Source organism: Cervus elaphus, chromosome 5 (genome assembly GCF_910594005.1).
Source record: "Cervus elaphus chromosome 5, mCerEla1.1, whole genome shotgun sequence".
NCBI classification, from domain to species: Eukaryota; Metazoa; Chordata; class Mammalia; order Artiodactyla; family Cervidae; genus Cervus; species Cervus elaphus.
Genome location: NC_057819.1, coordinates 67,615,143 through 67,630,818, shown reverse-complemented (window position 1 = coordinate 67,630,818; position 15,676 = coordinate 67,615,143). Strand labels below are relative to the sequence as shown.

At 37.1% G+C, this 15,676-nt stretch overlaps 1 protein-coding gene across 4 annotated transcripts in view; it reads left to right on the top strand.

The window, feature by feature from the left end:
- TLL1 (tolloid like 1) overlaps nucleotides 1-15,676 on the top strand; it is a 342,701-nt gene that overhangs the window by 265,657 nt on the left and 61,368 nt on the right. For all 4 annotated transcript variants that reach the window (XM_043902682.1, XM_043902683.1, XM_043902680.1 and 1 more), the window contains one exon: nucleotides 3,591-3,804. In XM_043902682.1, the coding sequence (XP_043758617.1) occupies nucleotides 3,591-3,804 (214 nt within the window). The remainder of the gene's footprint in view (nucleotides 1-3,590; nucleotides 3,805-15,676) is intronic.

Here is a 15,676-nt window from a genome sequence, read left to right as displayed (position 1 = left end):
AAATTTGCTGGAGGAAGCAGATATATTTACCTTGTTTCTGGAGTTTGTGTTTGTGTGTGTGTGTTAATCATTAAATGTTAACTGCATCATAATATTTTTAAAGTAAAAGAAACCTTGGCTGAAAGATACTTGGAAAAAGTCTTCCTTTTAGAAAAGGGATAAAGTTCTAAATGAATAAAGGGATAGTGTTCTAGCATTCCTGGCTTTACCATGTCTTTGTCCTGAAAGTCTCTACTGATCATTAAATTTTTGGTAGTTTTTTCATATTCTTAATTACTCTACACTTAAAAAAATTTAAACAACTGAAAAAAGATCTAGGCGTATGATCACATAGCAATAGGCTAATATACTTGTACCATTTTAATTTTATGTATTGTATCCAAGCTTTGCTAAGTTGTAGTTTACAGCTTCATATGTGGGATATTTAGAAAACAAAACACTCACAGTGATATATAATTCTCCACCATAAATCCGTAATAAGTGTATTTGATCACTGTTGTCAGAAGACTGGGGTTTAATTCAATTGTGCCATTGTTTTCCAGTGGCCTCTAATCCTTCCAATATCTTGAGGAAAACCAAATGAGAACCAAAGTTCTCATCAAAGACAGGAAAATGCAAAGGATGGATAGAATGAGGGAGGTCTGAATTTCATTTCACAACTGCTCACATTGTATCAGTCTCTTTAATTCTCTAAGTTTATAGTCACCCTGGCTAAATTTTATTTCCACATTAAGTACTATTATTTTATTATCTTGTCCTCTCTGAATGTCTGTGGAGACTTTGAGTGGCCTTATCCTTTAGCTAGTGCTTGTATTTTCAGTAAAAGTACCTCTGGGGGTGGTTGAGTCTCTAAGTTGTGTCCAACTCTTGCTACCCCATGGACTGTAGCCCGCCACACTCCTCTGTCCAAGAGATTTTAAGACAAGAATACTTTTTCAGGCAAAAGTACCTCTTTGTTGTTGTTGTTGTTGTTCAGTCGCTCATTTATTCCAACTCTTTCCAACCCCATGGACTGCAGCACACCAGACCTCCCTGTCCATCACCAACTCCCTGATGCCATCCAACCATCTCATCCTCAGTCATCCCCTTCTCTTCCTGCCCTCAATCTTTCCCAACATCAGGGTCTTTTCTAATGACTTGGCTCTTTGCATCAGATGGCCAAAGTATGGGAGCTTCAGCATCAGTCCTTCTAATGAATATTCAGGATTGATTTCCTTTAGGATTGACTGGTTTGATCTCCTTGCAGTCCAAGTGACTCTCAAGAGTCTTCTCCAATACCACAGTTCAAAAGCATCAGTTCTCCCGTGCTTAGCCTTCTTTATGGTCCAACTCTCACATCCATACAGGACTATTGGAAAAAAACAGAGTTTTGATTATATGGACATTTGTTTGCAAAGTAATGTGCATGTGAAGGGGTTGTGTATGGAAGCCTGGCTGGAAGCTAGGAAGGTAGCTTAGGCTTGCTTGGATGTTCCAAAAAAGCACAGTTATTCTTTCCAGAGCTTAAAATGAAATGTTAATTTTGTTTCTTTTGAATGATTCTCTTTAAATGATTTAGAATTTCTTACTACTCACTCATTTTGGTCTCTCTAAAACACTGATCATTAACCTTAAAATCATAGAAGTATAATAATGGAGTGAATAAGGTTTAAATGTTTGAATACCGAACTGTCTTGTAAAGTCTGAGTGCAGATGCTTAAGAAAGGTATTTAAAATTCCCCCCAAATGAGGGCAGTGTTTCAGCAGAAATCAGAGTTCGTTATAGCTCCACACATCAACTTTTCTGTCCTGTCTTCATTGTAAATTTGAAGGATTTGGAGGGAATTTTTTTTGAGAATCGAAGTGTCTTCGGGAGGCACACTTCCATGGCATTGATTCCTGGTGACTGGAAATTTTCACATTCTGCATCATTTAGACATAGAGATCCATGCCTCAGAATTTGTGATAGAGTAAAAAACAATAAATTGTATATCTTAATTTACCTTTGGGGATTCTAAAGTCAGTTTTTTAAAAATTTTCCATTTTTCCATGGACTCCATTTTATGGCCTAGAAATATTTCATATTAACACAAAGTCACTATATATGGAGATGTCTCTACATGTATGTCTCTAGCATATTACAGGGCAGATTTATGAGATTTCAGCATGTGAATTAGTCATGTTTTGCTTGTGTGTGGTAGAGCATTTGGGTTAAGCTGGCTTCTGGAAAAGGACCACCCAATCTTTGCAACTGACCTTACAAGCTGCTATTAATTCCAAGGGGAAAATTAATCAATACTTTAATTAATGAGAGTTATTTGCATTACTGAGAATGTATCAGCTACACAAACTGCTTTATCTGACTCTTACAAAATCAGTCAGATTCTGTTAGTAATTTGATAAAAACCTGAAGTCAGTTGGTTCCCACCAATTGTCAACATAGCCCCTAGCCCACTAGCTCAATGCCACCTTCTGTGGTATTGCTCTGTTCTGTAAAACAGATGTTATGATTTACTCAGACATCCTGTATTTCACTAGAGATTGAAGTAGCCCATTAGTTATCTCATTCACTTCATTTTCAATGGACCAATCAATGGACCACACCTGTGGTCTGTAAATTCTGATCCTATTTTTAACTTTTACTTATAGGATAAGCTTTAGAATGTCATTACTCCCATCATTCTTAAAGTTTTCTCTTCTACACAGTGGGTTTCTTTGCTCTTTATATTGATAGATGAATGCTTCCAAAGTCCATTCCAAAGAGACAATTATTTGACATGCAACAGTTTTCAGGTGTTATTTCCCTTTATAGAATATTTTTCTTAGTATTTGGAAGCTAAAAAAGAAAAAACCCTCTGGATGAAGTTAAGCTGATTTTCTCTTATTGTTCTGTTAAGAGTTACAAACTCAGAATAAAGTATCATTTTGCTATTATAATCTGTCTAATTTCTGGAGTAGACTTAATTGCAATGGTAGAATTAGTTGCAATAGTCAAATAGAATTTCACATGATATTATTAAATTGTTTTCCTCATTACGTCTTCTTAGACTCTATATTCTATTGATTTCACAACCCTTTTCAATAATGTGCTAGATAGATTAAATGATTTTCAAACCCTGAAAATATTTTTCAATTAATTAATTAATTAATTTTAATTGGAGGATAATTACTTTGCAATACTGTGATGGTTTTTGCCATGCATGAACAAAAATTTGTCACAGGTATATATATCTCCCCCCCATCCTGAGGCCCCCTCCCACCTGCCTCCCCACCCTATCCCTCTAGGTTGTCCCAGAGCACCAGCTTTGGGTGCCCTGCTTCATGCATGGAACTTACACTGGTCATCTATTTTACATATGGTAATATATATGTTTCCATGCTATTCTCTCAAATCATCCCACCCTCGCCATTTCCCACTGAGTTCAAAAGTCTGGTCTTTACATCTGTGTCTCCTTTGCTGTCCTGCATGTAGGATTGTCAGTACTGTCTTTTTAAATTCCTTGTATATGTATTGAAATATAGTATTTGTCTTTCTGTTTCTGCTGCAAAGAAAAGAACCCATTTTGAGTGATATGTGGCTTTATAAATGTTCTTTTTTTCTTTCTTAATAGGCCTTTACTGAATTTGAGATTGAGCAGCATCAAGAATGTGCTTATGATCACTTGGAAGTATTTGATGGAGAAACAGAAAAATCACCAGTTCTTGGACGACTGTGTGGGAACAAGATACCAGAGCCCCTTGTGGCTACTGGAAATAACATGTTTATTCGGTTTGTCTCTGACGCATCTGTTCAAAGAAAAGGTTTTCAAGCCGCACATTCTACAGGTGAGTAAATTAGGTGATGCTTCTCTTTCCTGAGTAAGTACCAAGTTTCTCTTCTAGGGAAGGCAGGGTATTTCTAACAGGATCATAAGAAATCCCACTGAAACATTGTATGAAATATTTGAGAACCATGTAGCAACCTACCTAAATATCTTTGTAGTTGTTACTTAGTCACTAAGTTGTGCCCTACTCTTTGTGACCCCATGGACTGCAGCCCAGCAGCCTCCTCTGTCCATGGGATTTTCCAGGCAAGAATACTGGAGTGGGTTGCCATTTTCTTCTCCAGGGCATATTCTCAACCCAGGGATCAAACCCACATCTCCTGCCTTGGCAGGCAGCTTCTTTACTGCTGAGCCAAAAGGGAAGTCCTACCTTTGTAGTTCAATATTCAAAAAACTAAGGTGATGGCATCTGGTCCCATCACTTCATGGCAAATAGATGGGGAGACAATGGAAACAGTGACAAACTTGATTTTCTTGGGCTCCAAAATCACTGCAGATGGTGACTGCAGCCATGAAATTAAAAGATGCTTGCTCCTTGGAAAAAGAGCTATGACCAACCTAAACAGCATACTAAAAAGCAGAGACATTACTTTGCCAACAAAGGTCCATCTAGTCAAAGCTATGGTTTTTCCAGTAGTCATGTATGGTTGTGAGAGTTGAATTATAAAGAAGGCTGAGCACTGAAGAATTGATGCTTTTGAACTGTGGTGTTGGAGAAGACTCTTGAGAGTCCCTTGGACTCCAGGGAGATCAAACCAGTCCATCCTAAAGGAAATCAGTCCTGAATATTCATTGGAAGGACTGATGCTAAAGCTGAAGCTCCAATACTTTGGCCACCTTATGGGGAGAACTGATTCATTGGAAAAGACCCTGATGCTGGGAAAGATTGAAGGCAAGAGGAGAAGGGGACGACAGAGGATGAGATAGTTGGATGGCATCACTGACACAATGGACATGAGTTTGAGCAAGCTCCGGGAGTTGATGAAGGACAGGGAAGCCTGGCGTGCTGCAGTTCATGGGGTTGCAAAGAGTTGTACACGACTGACCTACTGAACTGAAGCTGGAACTGGATCTTTGTAGCTGTTGCGCTAATTAAAAGAAACACAGTAGTTTGATCTGATTCATAATCAAGAACTGAGCTATCAGGGAAGCCCCAAAGATCAAGAAAACTACCTCTTAATATTTATAAGGTGTATTCCATGTTAATTTTGGCAAGTTGATTTATGTATTTAATAGATAAAGTCTGTAGCTTGAAATTGGAAATTTTTGTTTTTGCTAAAATCCTACCTGATTAGTTAACTTTCACATTAATATTTTTATCAATGTGGTATGATTAAGAAGAACTATGTTAAATATTTATATGGTGTATTCCATGTTAACTTTTGAAATTCAATTTATATGTTATATTTAACAGATAGAAATCTATAGCTAGAAATTCAAAAATTTTGTTATTGCTAAAATCCTAAAGAGCAACTAAAAGTTTTTGCTTTACCTATTAGCTAATTTTCACATTAATATCTTCTTGTGATTCAAAGTTTGAATTCAACTCTCTATTTACAGAGCCTAACTTTTTCACTTTTATTTGGTATGCAATATGATATTTTTCCTAACCCTAATCCCTAATTTGACCATTACAGGTCAAATGTCAGCTATAATGGAAGCTTTTAAGAAATAAAATATAGTTTAGACAAATATGAAAAATTTTAGGCAAAAATATAAAATAACTGTTTTTTAATTTGGAGCAAAGTTAACAATATATTCCATGAAGTCCAGTAAGTGTCCTTTAAAATCATTCAGTTGTACATACTTACTGAAGTTGCTTGGCCTGTAGTGACACCTGCTGCCAGCTTTTTTTTTTTTTTTTTTCATTTATTTTTATTAGTTGGAGGCTAATTACTTTACAATATTGTAGTGGTTTTTGTCATACACTGCTGCCAGCTTTAATGCATTAACTGTTGAGACACCAGGAGAAAACTGTCGCTTCAGTCGTGTCCAGCTCTTGGCCACCCTCTGCACCATAGCCCCACCAAACTCCTCAGGCCATGGGATTCTCCAGGCCAGAATCCTGGACTGGGTTGCCCTGCCCTCCTCCACGGGCTCTTCCCAAACCAGGGACTGAACCCCCGTCTCTGTCATCTACTGCTTTGGCAGGCGGGTTCTTTACCACTAGCGTTACCTCTTGCTATAAAACAGTCTACAAATCAATCCATGAAAAAAAGTTAGTGCAGTGATGTTTGTCATGCTCTCTTGATTATTGTTTTCTCCTTTCACTTTTATTCTATTTTAGAAATAATAGCTTTGTTCTATTGTTCAATTTTATTTTCCACTCTAGTATATTCTGCTATGAGCATTAAATTTATATTGAAGTCTATTTGCGAGAAAGTGGGTTTTATCTGATTCATGCCTGTAATGACTGGACTAAAAAATAATACAATGTCATTATTTCTCATAATTAATATAAATATTCTGGTTTGAGAAAAATCTTTCATGGCTTAAAAATATTCCATATCAATGAACTTTTTATGCCTTTGACATTTACTCTTTAAATACTTGACTGATAACTTGTCACATGTTGAAGGAATAAAAAAATTGAAATCTCATTACTTGATCTATATTTTTCTGACATCATAGTGTTAATGGCATAATTTTAAAAATAATCCTGGCTGTCTCAGTTTCCAAGAATGGAATGTAAAAATATGCTTCAAAACTCTTGAAACAGCTGATATAAATATCTTCAATTTACTCACCTATAAATTCCTCTTAGTTTAATAAAAACTTACTTTTATAGTTTCTCTTTTTATCTTTACCTTTGCCTTAAATCTCAAGTTTTCTTGCAGCTATAAAACTCCATGACTCCTTAATTTACATGCTTCTGCTATAGATGCTGTTTCTGTGTATGTGTCAGCATTAAGAGGCCGTGGGTAGGGTCTTATTACAGTATCACAGAGATCATATGTTGAAATCCAATGGTATATGTAGCATGCACTTGATATTTCAGGCACATACATACACTTAACAACTACATACATTGAGCTCTCAAAAGAGCTATATGATGTAGGAATTACCTTTATCTTCAGATAAAGAAATGTAACGTCTGAGAGATTAATTTGCAACAATTTCTGAAAGTATATCAAAACCTGGATTTCATCCTAATTCTGACTGTGTCCAAAGCTCGTGTACTTTCTACTATGGTATATTTTCTCTAAACATAAGCATTTTGGAATAGGAAGAAAACCAATACAAAACTAGATAACTGTTAATTGAAACAATATGTAGAGACTGAATGCTTCCTTATACAAATCCTCTGTCGAAAGTAACCAACAGACTAGTTTCATTTTACTTCCCTGTTCAATTCATATCCATTCAAATACCCATGTGAGCAGCCTCACTATTATTTTGTAGGCAAAACATGCCTTGGATATTGTTTGATTCAGTCCTGTCATCTAAGAAATGAGGCTTCTGAGGCTAAAACTTAATGACAACCAAAGTAGCACAAAAAATAACAGCTGGAACTAGACTCCTCTCCAACTCCTACTCACTGTGCTCTTGTCAAAATTTTTGGCGTTATCTGTTTCTTTCTCTTCTTCATGTGTAAATTTTTGCTCTCACTTAACTAGTTATCTTTGAATTTGGGGGGTAGATTTAGTTTTTACTGGTACTTTCAAGTAGCCATACATGCTGAAATATTATGTACTGCTTATTATTTATTTCTTTTGAAAGATTTCTCTTTAATAAGTTTATTTATTCCACAGTCTTTCATCAGATATTTATTTGGTACTTTAAATAGACACTGCAGAGTATTAATAATTCATAGCAAAAAAAAAGGGGGGGAATTTTATGGGAACTTATGAGAAAATAATAAGAGACCCCGGTTCAATTCCTGGGTTGGGAAGATCCACCAGAGAAGGGATAGGCTACCCACTCCAGTATTTTTGGACTACCCTTGTGGCTCAGCTGGTAAAGAATCCACCTGCATTGCAGGAGACCTGGGTTTGATCCCTGGGTTGGGAAGATCTCCTGGAGAAGGGAAAGGCTACCCACTCCAGCACTTTGGCCTGGAGAACTCCATGGACTGTGTAGTCCAGGGGTTGAAAGAGTCAGACACGACTGAGCAACTCTCACTTCACTTCATGAGAAAATGGGGCCTTCCCTGATGGCTCAGCATAAAGAATCTGCCTGCCAATGCAGGAGATGCAAGTTTGATCCCTGGGTCAGAAATATACCCTGGAGAAGGAAATGGCAACCTACTCCAGTATTCTTGCCTGGAGAATCCCATGGAAGAGGAACCTGGTGGACTATAGTCCATGGGGTTGCAAAGAGTTGGACACAATTTAGCAACTAAACAACAAGAAACATGACAATGAGAAAATAGAAGCAATACCTACCTTTTGACAGCTATAGTCTGAGAAGTTAAATTTAAGATTTGCAGTGGGTTTCTGTTGAGACAGTCAAGTCCAATACTACATTTGTCAAATTTGCTAAATGTATAAGGCATTTATGCATTATTTACCACTTTCTAGAATACATGTAACTATTACTAACAGGCCCTCAAGTATACCTTTTAATTTGCTTGAATAAATTTATATTTCTATATAGAGTTTTAATTATATCCACAAGGAAAGTTTCTAACACCATGAATTTTGAAATTAGGTGAATAGAAATATTAATGCTGCTTTATGGTTTTCTTTCTTTCTTTTTTTTTTTTTACAAGTAATACATTCCAAATCTGTGGGAAATGGACTTTCTTGAAAAAGGTGCCATTTTCCTCTGAAGGTGTGTTCAAATTCTAAGTCCAAATTTATTTTAATCAGGTAAAAGAAATGGCATTATGCCAGACTTCAATAAACTGTTGGAAAAAAAAAACATTTTCATTAAAACAAGTATCCTGTGTATTCTCTCAGACGATAAGGCAAGACACAGGAAGATACAGGAAAAGAGGGAAAGTGTGGAAGATAATATTTTAAAACACTGCATGTCTGGCAGGGCATTTTTCTGCAGCATAAAGCATCATCGTAATTGTCAAAACATTTAAAAATCAAATAATATATTATTCAGCACCTTTGAAATTATGTTGATAAAACTAAATTAAATTATATTTCTATGCCTACTAAAAGCATTTATTGGTCAGATTACAGGCCCTCATAGGAACTTTACCAGGAAATAAACAAATGTCTTTCCAAATTAAAATGAAGGCCACCCTTTCTGAAACAATTTAAGTCAGTCTTACTTGTAGTTTAAGTTATGTGAGTATTATCATTTTCTAGAAGTTTTCAGTAAAATTAAATAATGATGCCTCACATTTCAGATTCACAAGGGCTTTTTAAATCTCTTTTTCCCGTTTTGTTCAAACTTCTTGACTTCTGTTCTGAACTAGGTCCCTCAGAGAATTGTTTCCTCTGGATCCTGGTTTGTTTTGCTACTGTGTTTCTCCACAGTAGGCATACAGAAGCCAGCACTTCTCCCACAGTTCTCTTCCTGGGCTGTGGAATAAAAGTAATGCAAGTACTGACAGTTGTAAACAAAACAAATCACTCAATTATATCAAACTTTGAGAATAAGTCAAATTCATTAAGTATTTGTAAATGCAATTACATTGATTTATACATTTATATAATGAATTCAGAAATATTGTCACAAAATATTTTACTGGCCCTCAAAAAGATAATTCTTCCTTTCTGAAAACAGATTAACAATGCTTTAAATTGTTTTCCAATTTTTCTAGCTTTTCTTTTCGTACCTGAGTGGATCCCTAGAAGTATAGATGATGGCATTTAGATGTTCTCACTGGAAAATAATAAAATGATGGTAGTGTATTCTTAGGTGGCTTTTCCTGCGTGCCAGGTATCTTTCAATAATTTCACATGTATTAGCCTATAACTCTTCATCTAGATCCTATCACTTAAGAACTGTGTATGATCCCTACTTTAGAAATGAAGTGGGGGGCAAAATCCCACAGCTGATGACTAGTAGAATTCAGGTTTGTATCCAGGCCATTTGGCTGCGGAGTCCTGTCACAGGGAGAGGACACTGATTCTTGGAGTTAGGGATAAGAGAAGCACCATTGTGGTAAAGGAAGGATGCTTAGTTTCCAGTCTGTGGGACTTAAGAGAGAGTTCCCAAGACTGATCAGATTTCCAGCTTTCCAGAGTGGTTATAAGCACACATGGGACCTATATCAATAGATTGTACAAGACACTCGTCCTAAAAACTGGAAGACAAAGGGACATTTATTTATTTATTTATTATTTAAATTTAATTATTTTTAATTGGAGTATAATTACTTTACAATGTTGTGTTGGTTTCTGCCATATATCCACATGAATCAGCCATAGGTATGCATACTAAGTCCCCTCCCTCTCGAACCTCCCTCCCATCTCCAACCCCATCCTACCCCTCTAGGTTGTCACAGTGTACCAGCTTAGAATCTGCATCATACAGCAAATTTCTACTGGCTATCTAATTTTATATATAGGAATGTATATATTTCAATGTTTCTCTCAATTCGTTCCAACCTCCCCTTCCTCCACTGTGTCCACCAGTCAGTTTTCTATGTCTGTATCTCTATTGCTGCCCTGCAGAGAGTTTCATCAGTACTATCTTTCTAGATTCTATATATATGCGTTAGGATACAATATTTGTTTTTCCCTTTATGACTTCACTCTCTATAGTAATCTCTAGGTTCATCCGCATTATTAGAACTGAGTCAAATGTGTTCCTTATTATAGCTAAGTAATATTTCATTGTGTATTAACAGTATCACAGCTTCTTTATCCATTCATCTGCCAGTGGCCATCCAGGTTGTTCCATGTCCTAGCTACTGCACATAGTGCTGCAGTGAACAGTACGGTATATGTGTCTTTTTCAATTACGGTTTCCTCAGAGTATATGCCCAGTAGTGGGATTGTTGGATCATGTGGTAGTTTTATTCCTAGTTTTTTAAAGGAATCTCTACACTGTTCCCCATAGTGGTTATATCAGTTTGCACTCCTACCAACAGTGCAATAAGGTTCCCTTTTCTCCACACCTTCTCCAGCATTTATTTTTTATAGATATTTTGATGATTGTCATTCTGACCAGTGTGAGATGATACCTCATTGCAATTTTGATTTGTGTTTCTCTAATAATGAGTGAAGTTGATCATCTTTTCATGTGTTTTTAGCCATCTGTATGTCTTCTTTGGAGAAATATCTGCTTAGGTCTTCTGCCCACTTTTTGATTGGGTTGTTTGTTTTTTTGGTATTGAGCTGAATGAGCTGCTTGTAAACTTTGGAGATTAATTATCTGTCAGTTGTTTTGTTTGCTGTTTTTTCTCCCATTCTGTGGGTGGTCTTTTTGCCTTGTTTATAGATTCCTTTGCTGTGCAAAAACTTTTAAGTTTAGTTGAATTTCATTTATTTATTTTTGTTTTTGCTTCCATCACTCTAGGATATGGTCATAGAGAATATTGCTTTGATTTATGTCAAATAGTATCCTGCCTATACTTTTCTCTAAGAGTTTTATAATTTCTGGTCTTACATTTAGGTCTTTAATCCATTTTGAGTTTATTTTTGTGTATAGTGTTAGGAAGCATTCTAATTTCATTCTTTTATACATAGTTGTTATCATTTAACATGATGTGGAAGGCATTCTCATGACTGAAACACTAGTTGAAGGTTTTTACATCTCTGGTCACACCAAGGTCTCTGAATGTGCAGTTGCATGTGGCAATGCCCAGAGTTTTGGTTGAGCTTACTTGTATTCAGACACATCTGAATAGGGTTCCACCTGGGGATTCAGAAATATTTTGTTAGTTAAAATCACCAAACCACAATGTGGGTAAACCATATACCAATCTGAAAAAATCTAAGTAAAATTTTAGCTGTCCTAATTCACCCTCACATGGTGCTGCCAAGGACTGTCTGGTCACAGAAGACTGCACTAAGGTTAAAATTGTTTTCAATAACCATTGGTTTATCTGTCCAAATCTTTCCACGTTGTATTTTTGTTTCTGTTCTCTCCCAACTCATCCCACTTTTGGGGGGAATTCCCTGATTTTTGTAATGAAATTTCTGCTTCCCAGTAACCACTCAGTCATTGCAAATAAGGGCAGAATGAAACTCTAATTTCTCCTGACACTTTTCATACCACTTCCTTTCTCCCTACCCGCAATCATGCTTGTATGTGTAATTGGTTGGAGGAGACTGTAGGCTTCCTCTACTTATATCTACTCTCTTTGCTATTGTTCAGTCACTAAGTTGTGTCTGACTGTGAACCCATGGACTGCAGGACACCAGGCTCTTCTCCACCATCTCCTGGAGTTTGCTCAAACTGATGTTCATTGACTTGGTGATGCTATCTATCTCTCTTTTTTTTTAATTTACTTTTATTAGTTGGAGGCTGATTACTTTACAATATTGTAGTGATTTTTGCCATACATTGACATGAATCAGCCATGGATTTACATGTGTTCCACATCCTGATCCCCTCTCCCACCTTACTCCCCATCCCATCCCTCTGGGTCTTCCCAGTGCACCAGCCCTGAGCACTTGTCTCATGCATCCAACCTGGGCTGGTGATCTGTTTCACCCTTGATAGTATACTTGTTTCAATGCTATTCTCTCATAACATCCCACCCTCACCTTCTCCCACAGAGTCCCAAAGTCTGTTCTATACATCTGTGTCTCTTTTTCTATCTTGCATATAGGGTTATCATTACCATCTTTTTAAATTCCATATATATGCGTTAGTATACTGTATTGGTCTTTATCTTTCTGGCTTACTTCACTCTGTATAATGGGCTTCAGTTATCTAACTATCTCATCCTCTGCCACCCTTTTCTCCTTTTGCCTGCAATCTTTTCCAGCATCAAAGTCTTTTCCAATGAGTAGGCTTTTCACATCACATGGCCAAAGTACTGTAGCTTCAGCTTCAGCATCATCACTTCCAATGATTATGTAGGGTTGATTTCCTTTAGATAGACTGGTTTGATCTCCTTGCTGTCCAAGGGACACTCAAGAGTCCTCTCCAACACCACAGTTCAAAAACTTCAATCCTTTGGCCTTTATGGTTCAACTCTCACAGCTGTACATGACTACTGGAAAAACCATAGGTTTGACTATAAGGACCTTTGTTGGCAAAGTAATGTCTCTGCTTTTTAATATGCTGTCTAGCTTGGTCATAGCTTTTCTTCCAAGGAGCAAGTGTCTTTTCATTTCATGGCTATAGTCACCATCTGCAGTTATTTTGGAGTCCAAGAAAACAAAACCTGTTACTGTTTCCATTCCCCGCTCCCCCCCGCCCCATCTATTTGCCATGAAGTGATGGGACCACATGCCATGATCTTAGTTTTTTTAATGTTAATTTCAAGCCAGCCTTTTCACTCTCCTCTTTCACCCTCATTAAGAGATTCTTTAGTTCCCCTTCAGTTTAATTCAGTTGTTCAGTGGCGACCTTTAGTTGGACCTTAAGTCCAACTCTTTGTGACCTCATGGACTGCAACACACCAGGCTTCTCTGTCCTTCACCAACTCCAAGAGTTTACTCAAACCCATGTCCACTGAGTCGGTGATGCCATCCAACCATCTCATCCTCTGTCATACCCTTTTCCTCCCACCTTCAGTCTTTCCCAGCATCAGAGCTTTTTTCAATGAGTCAGTTTTTTGCATCAGGTAGCCAAATATTGGAGTTTCAGCTTCAGCATCGGTCCTTCCAATTAATATTCAGGACTGATTAACTTTAGGATGGACTGGTTAGATCTCCTTGAAGTCCAAGAGACTCAAGAGTCTTCTCCAACACCACAGTTCAAAAGCATCAATTCTTCGGCACTCAGCTTTCTTCACAGTCCAACTCTCACATCCATACATGACTACTGGAAAAACCTTAGCTTTGACTAGCTGAACCTTTGTCAGCAAAGCAATGTCTCTGCTTTTTAATATGCTGTCCAGTTTGGTCATAGCTTTTCTTCCAAGGTGCAAGCATCTTTTCATTTCATGGCTGCAGTCAATATCTGCAGTGATTTTGGATCCCCAAAAAATAAAGTCTGTCACTGTTTCCGTTGTTTTCCTATCTATTTGCCATGAAGTGATGGGACCAGATGCCATGATCTTAGTTTTCTGAATGTTGAGTTTTAAGCCAACTTTTTCACTCTCCTCTTTCACTTTCATCAAGAGGCTCTTTAGTTCCCCTTCACTTTCTGCCATAAGACTTGTGTCATCTGCATAGCTGAGATTGTTGATATTTCTGCCAGCAGTCTTGATACCAGCTTGTGATTCATTCAGCCCAGGATTTCACATGAGGTACTCTGCCTATAAGTTAAATAAGCAGGGTGACAATATACAGCCTTGCCATACTCCTTTCCTAATTTTGAACCAGTCTGTTGTTCCATGTCTGATTCCAACTGTTGCTTCTTGATCCACATACAGGTTTCTCAGGAGACAGGTAAGGTGGTCTGCTACTCCCATTTCTTTAAGAATTTTCCACAGTTTGTTTGTATGATCCACACATCCAAAGGCTTTAGTGTAGTCAATGAAGCAGAAGTAGATGTTTTTCTGGAACTCCCTTGCTTTCTCCATGATCCAAAGAAAGTTGACAATTTGATCTCTGGTTCCTCTGTGTGTTTTCTAAACCCAACTTGTACATCTGAAAAGTCTCAGTTCATGTACTCCTGAAACCTAGCTTGAAGAATTTTGAGCATAACCTTGCTAGCATATGACATGAGCACAAGTTTACAGTAGTTTGAACATTCATTTCCTCTCTAGTCATTGTAAAATTTGGGCGCCCAGGCTACAAAGAGTAATTTTTGAAAACTTGTATTCTCTGAAATACATTAACTGTAAATTTTATGTAGGTATATATTATATTTTGTAGAGTTACCTCTAATGACAGAGGTACTAACTGGTAAATCATATGTTTATTAATATCTCCCTGAAAAAGCTATGAAAAGAGCACTTTTTGTTTGTTAAACACACAAAATATAATTCATAAAGTTCTGGAACTTCAAGATTAACTACAATTTATAAGGGGTGTATGTTATTCCAAATCAAGTTAGATAAGTAGTTCAACCTAAGTAAAGTAATACTGGTCTGTATATTCTATGTAGAGAGTTCTATATGGCACATATACACATACAGGATTTTTATATTGTTGATTTTTTTCAATTATGTCATATTAATTTGGATTCTGGGTTCTTAAAATATTAAGATTTAACTTGAACACTGACCTTCTTATCCTTGAAAACAGTTAAAAGTGAAAACAATATAACGTATAACAATAGAAAATATTCATTGAGAGCTAGTATAAGTTGTTTTTCAGTCACTCAATCATGTCTGACTCTTTGTGACCCCATGCACTGCAGCATACCAGGCTTACTTGTCTTTCACTATCTCCCAGAGTTTGCCCTAACTCATGTCCATTGAAAGATATACCTATGTGAATGCAGAGTTCCAAAGAATAACAAGGAGAGATAAGAAAGCCTTCTTAAGTGAACAATGCAAAGAAATAGAGGAAAACAATAGAATGGGAATGACTAGAGACCACTTGAAGAAAATTAGAGATCCCAAGGGAACATTTCATGCAAAGACAGGCTCAGAAACAATATGATCCTAACAGAAGCAGAAGATATTAAGAAGAGGTGACAAGAATACACAGAAGAACTGTAGAAAAAATGTCTTCATGACCTGGACAGCCATTATGGTGTGATCACTCACCTAGAGCCGGAAATCCTAGAGTGCGAAGCTAAGTGGGCCTCAGGAAGCATTGCTACAAGCAAAGCTAGGGGAGGTGATGGAATTCCAGCTGAGCTGTTTCAAATCCTGAAAGATGATGCTGGGAAAGTGCTGCACTCAGTGGGTCAGCACATTTGGGAAACTCGGCAGTGGGCTCAGGACAGGAAAAGGC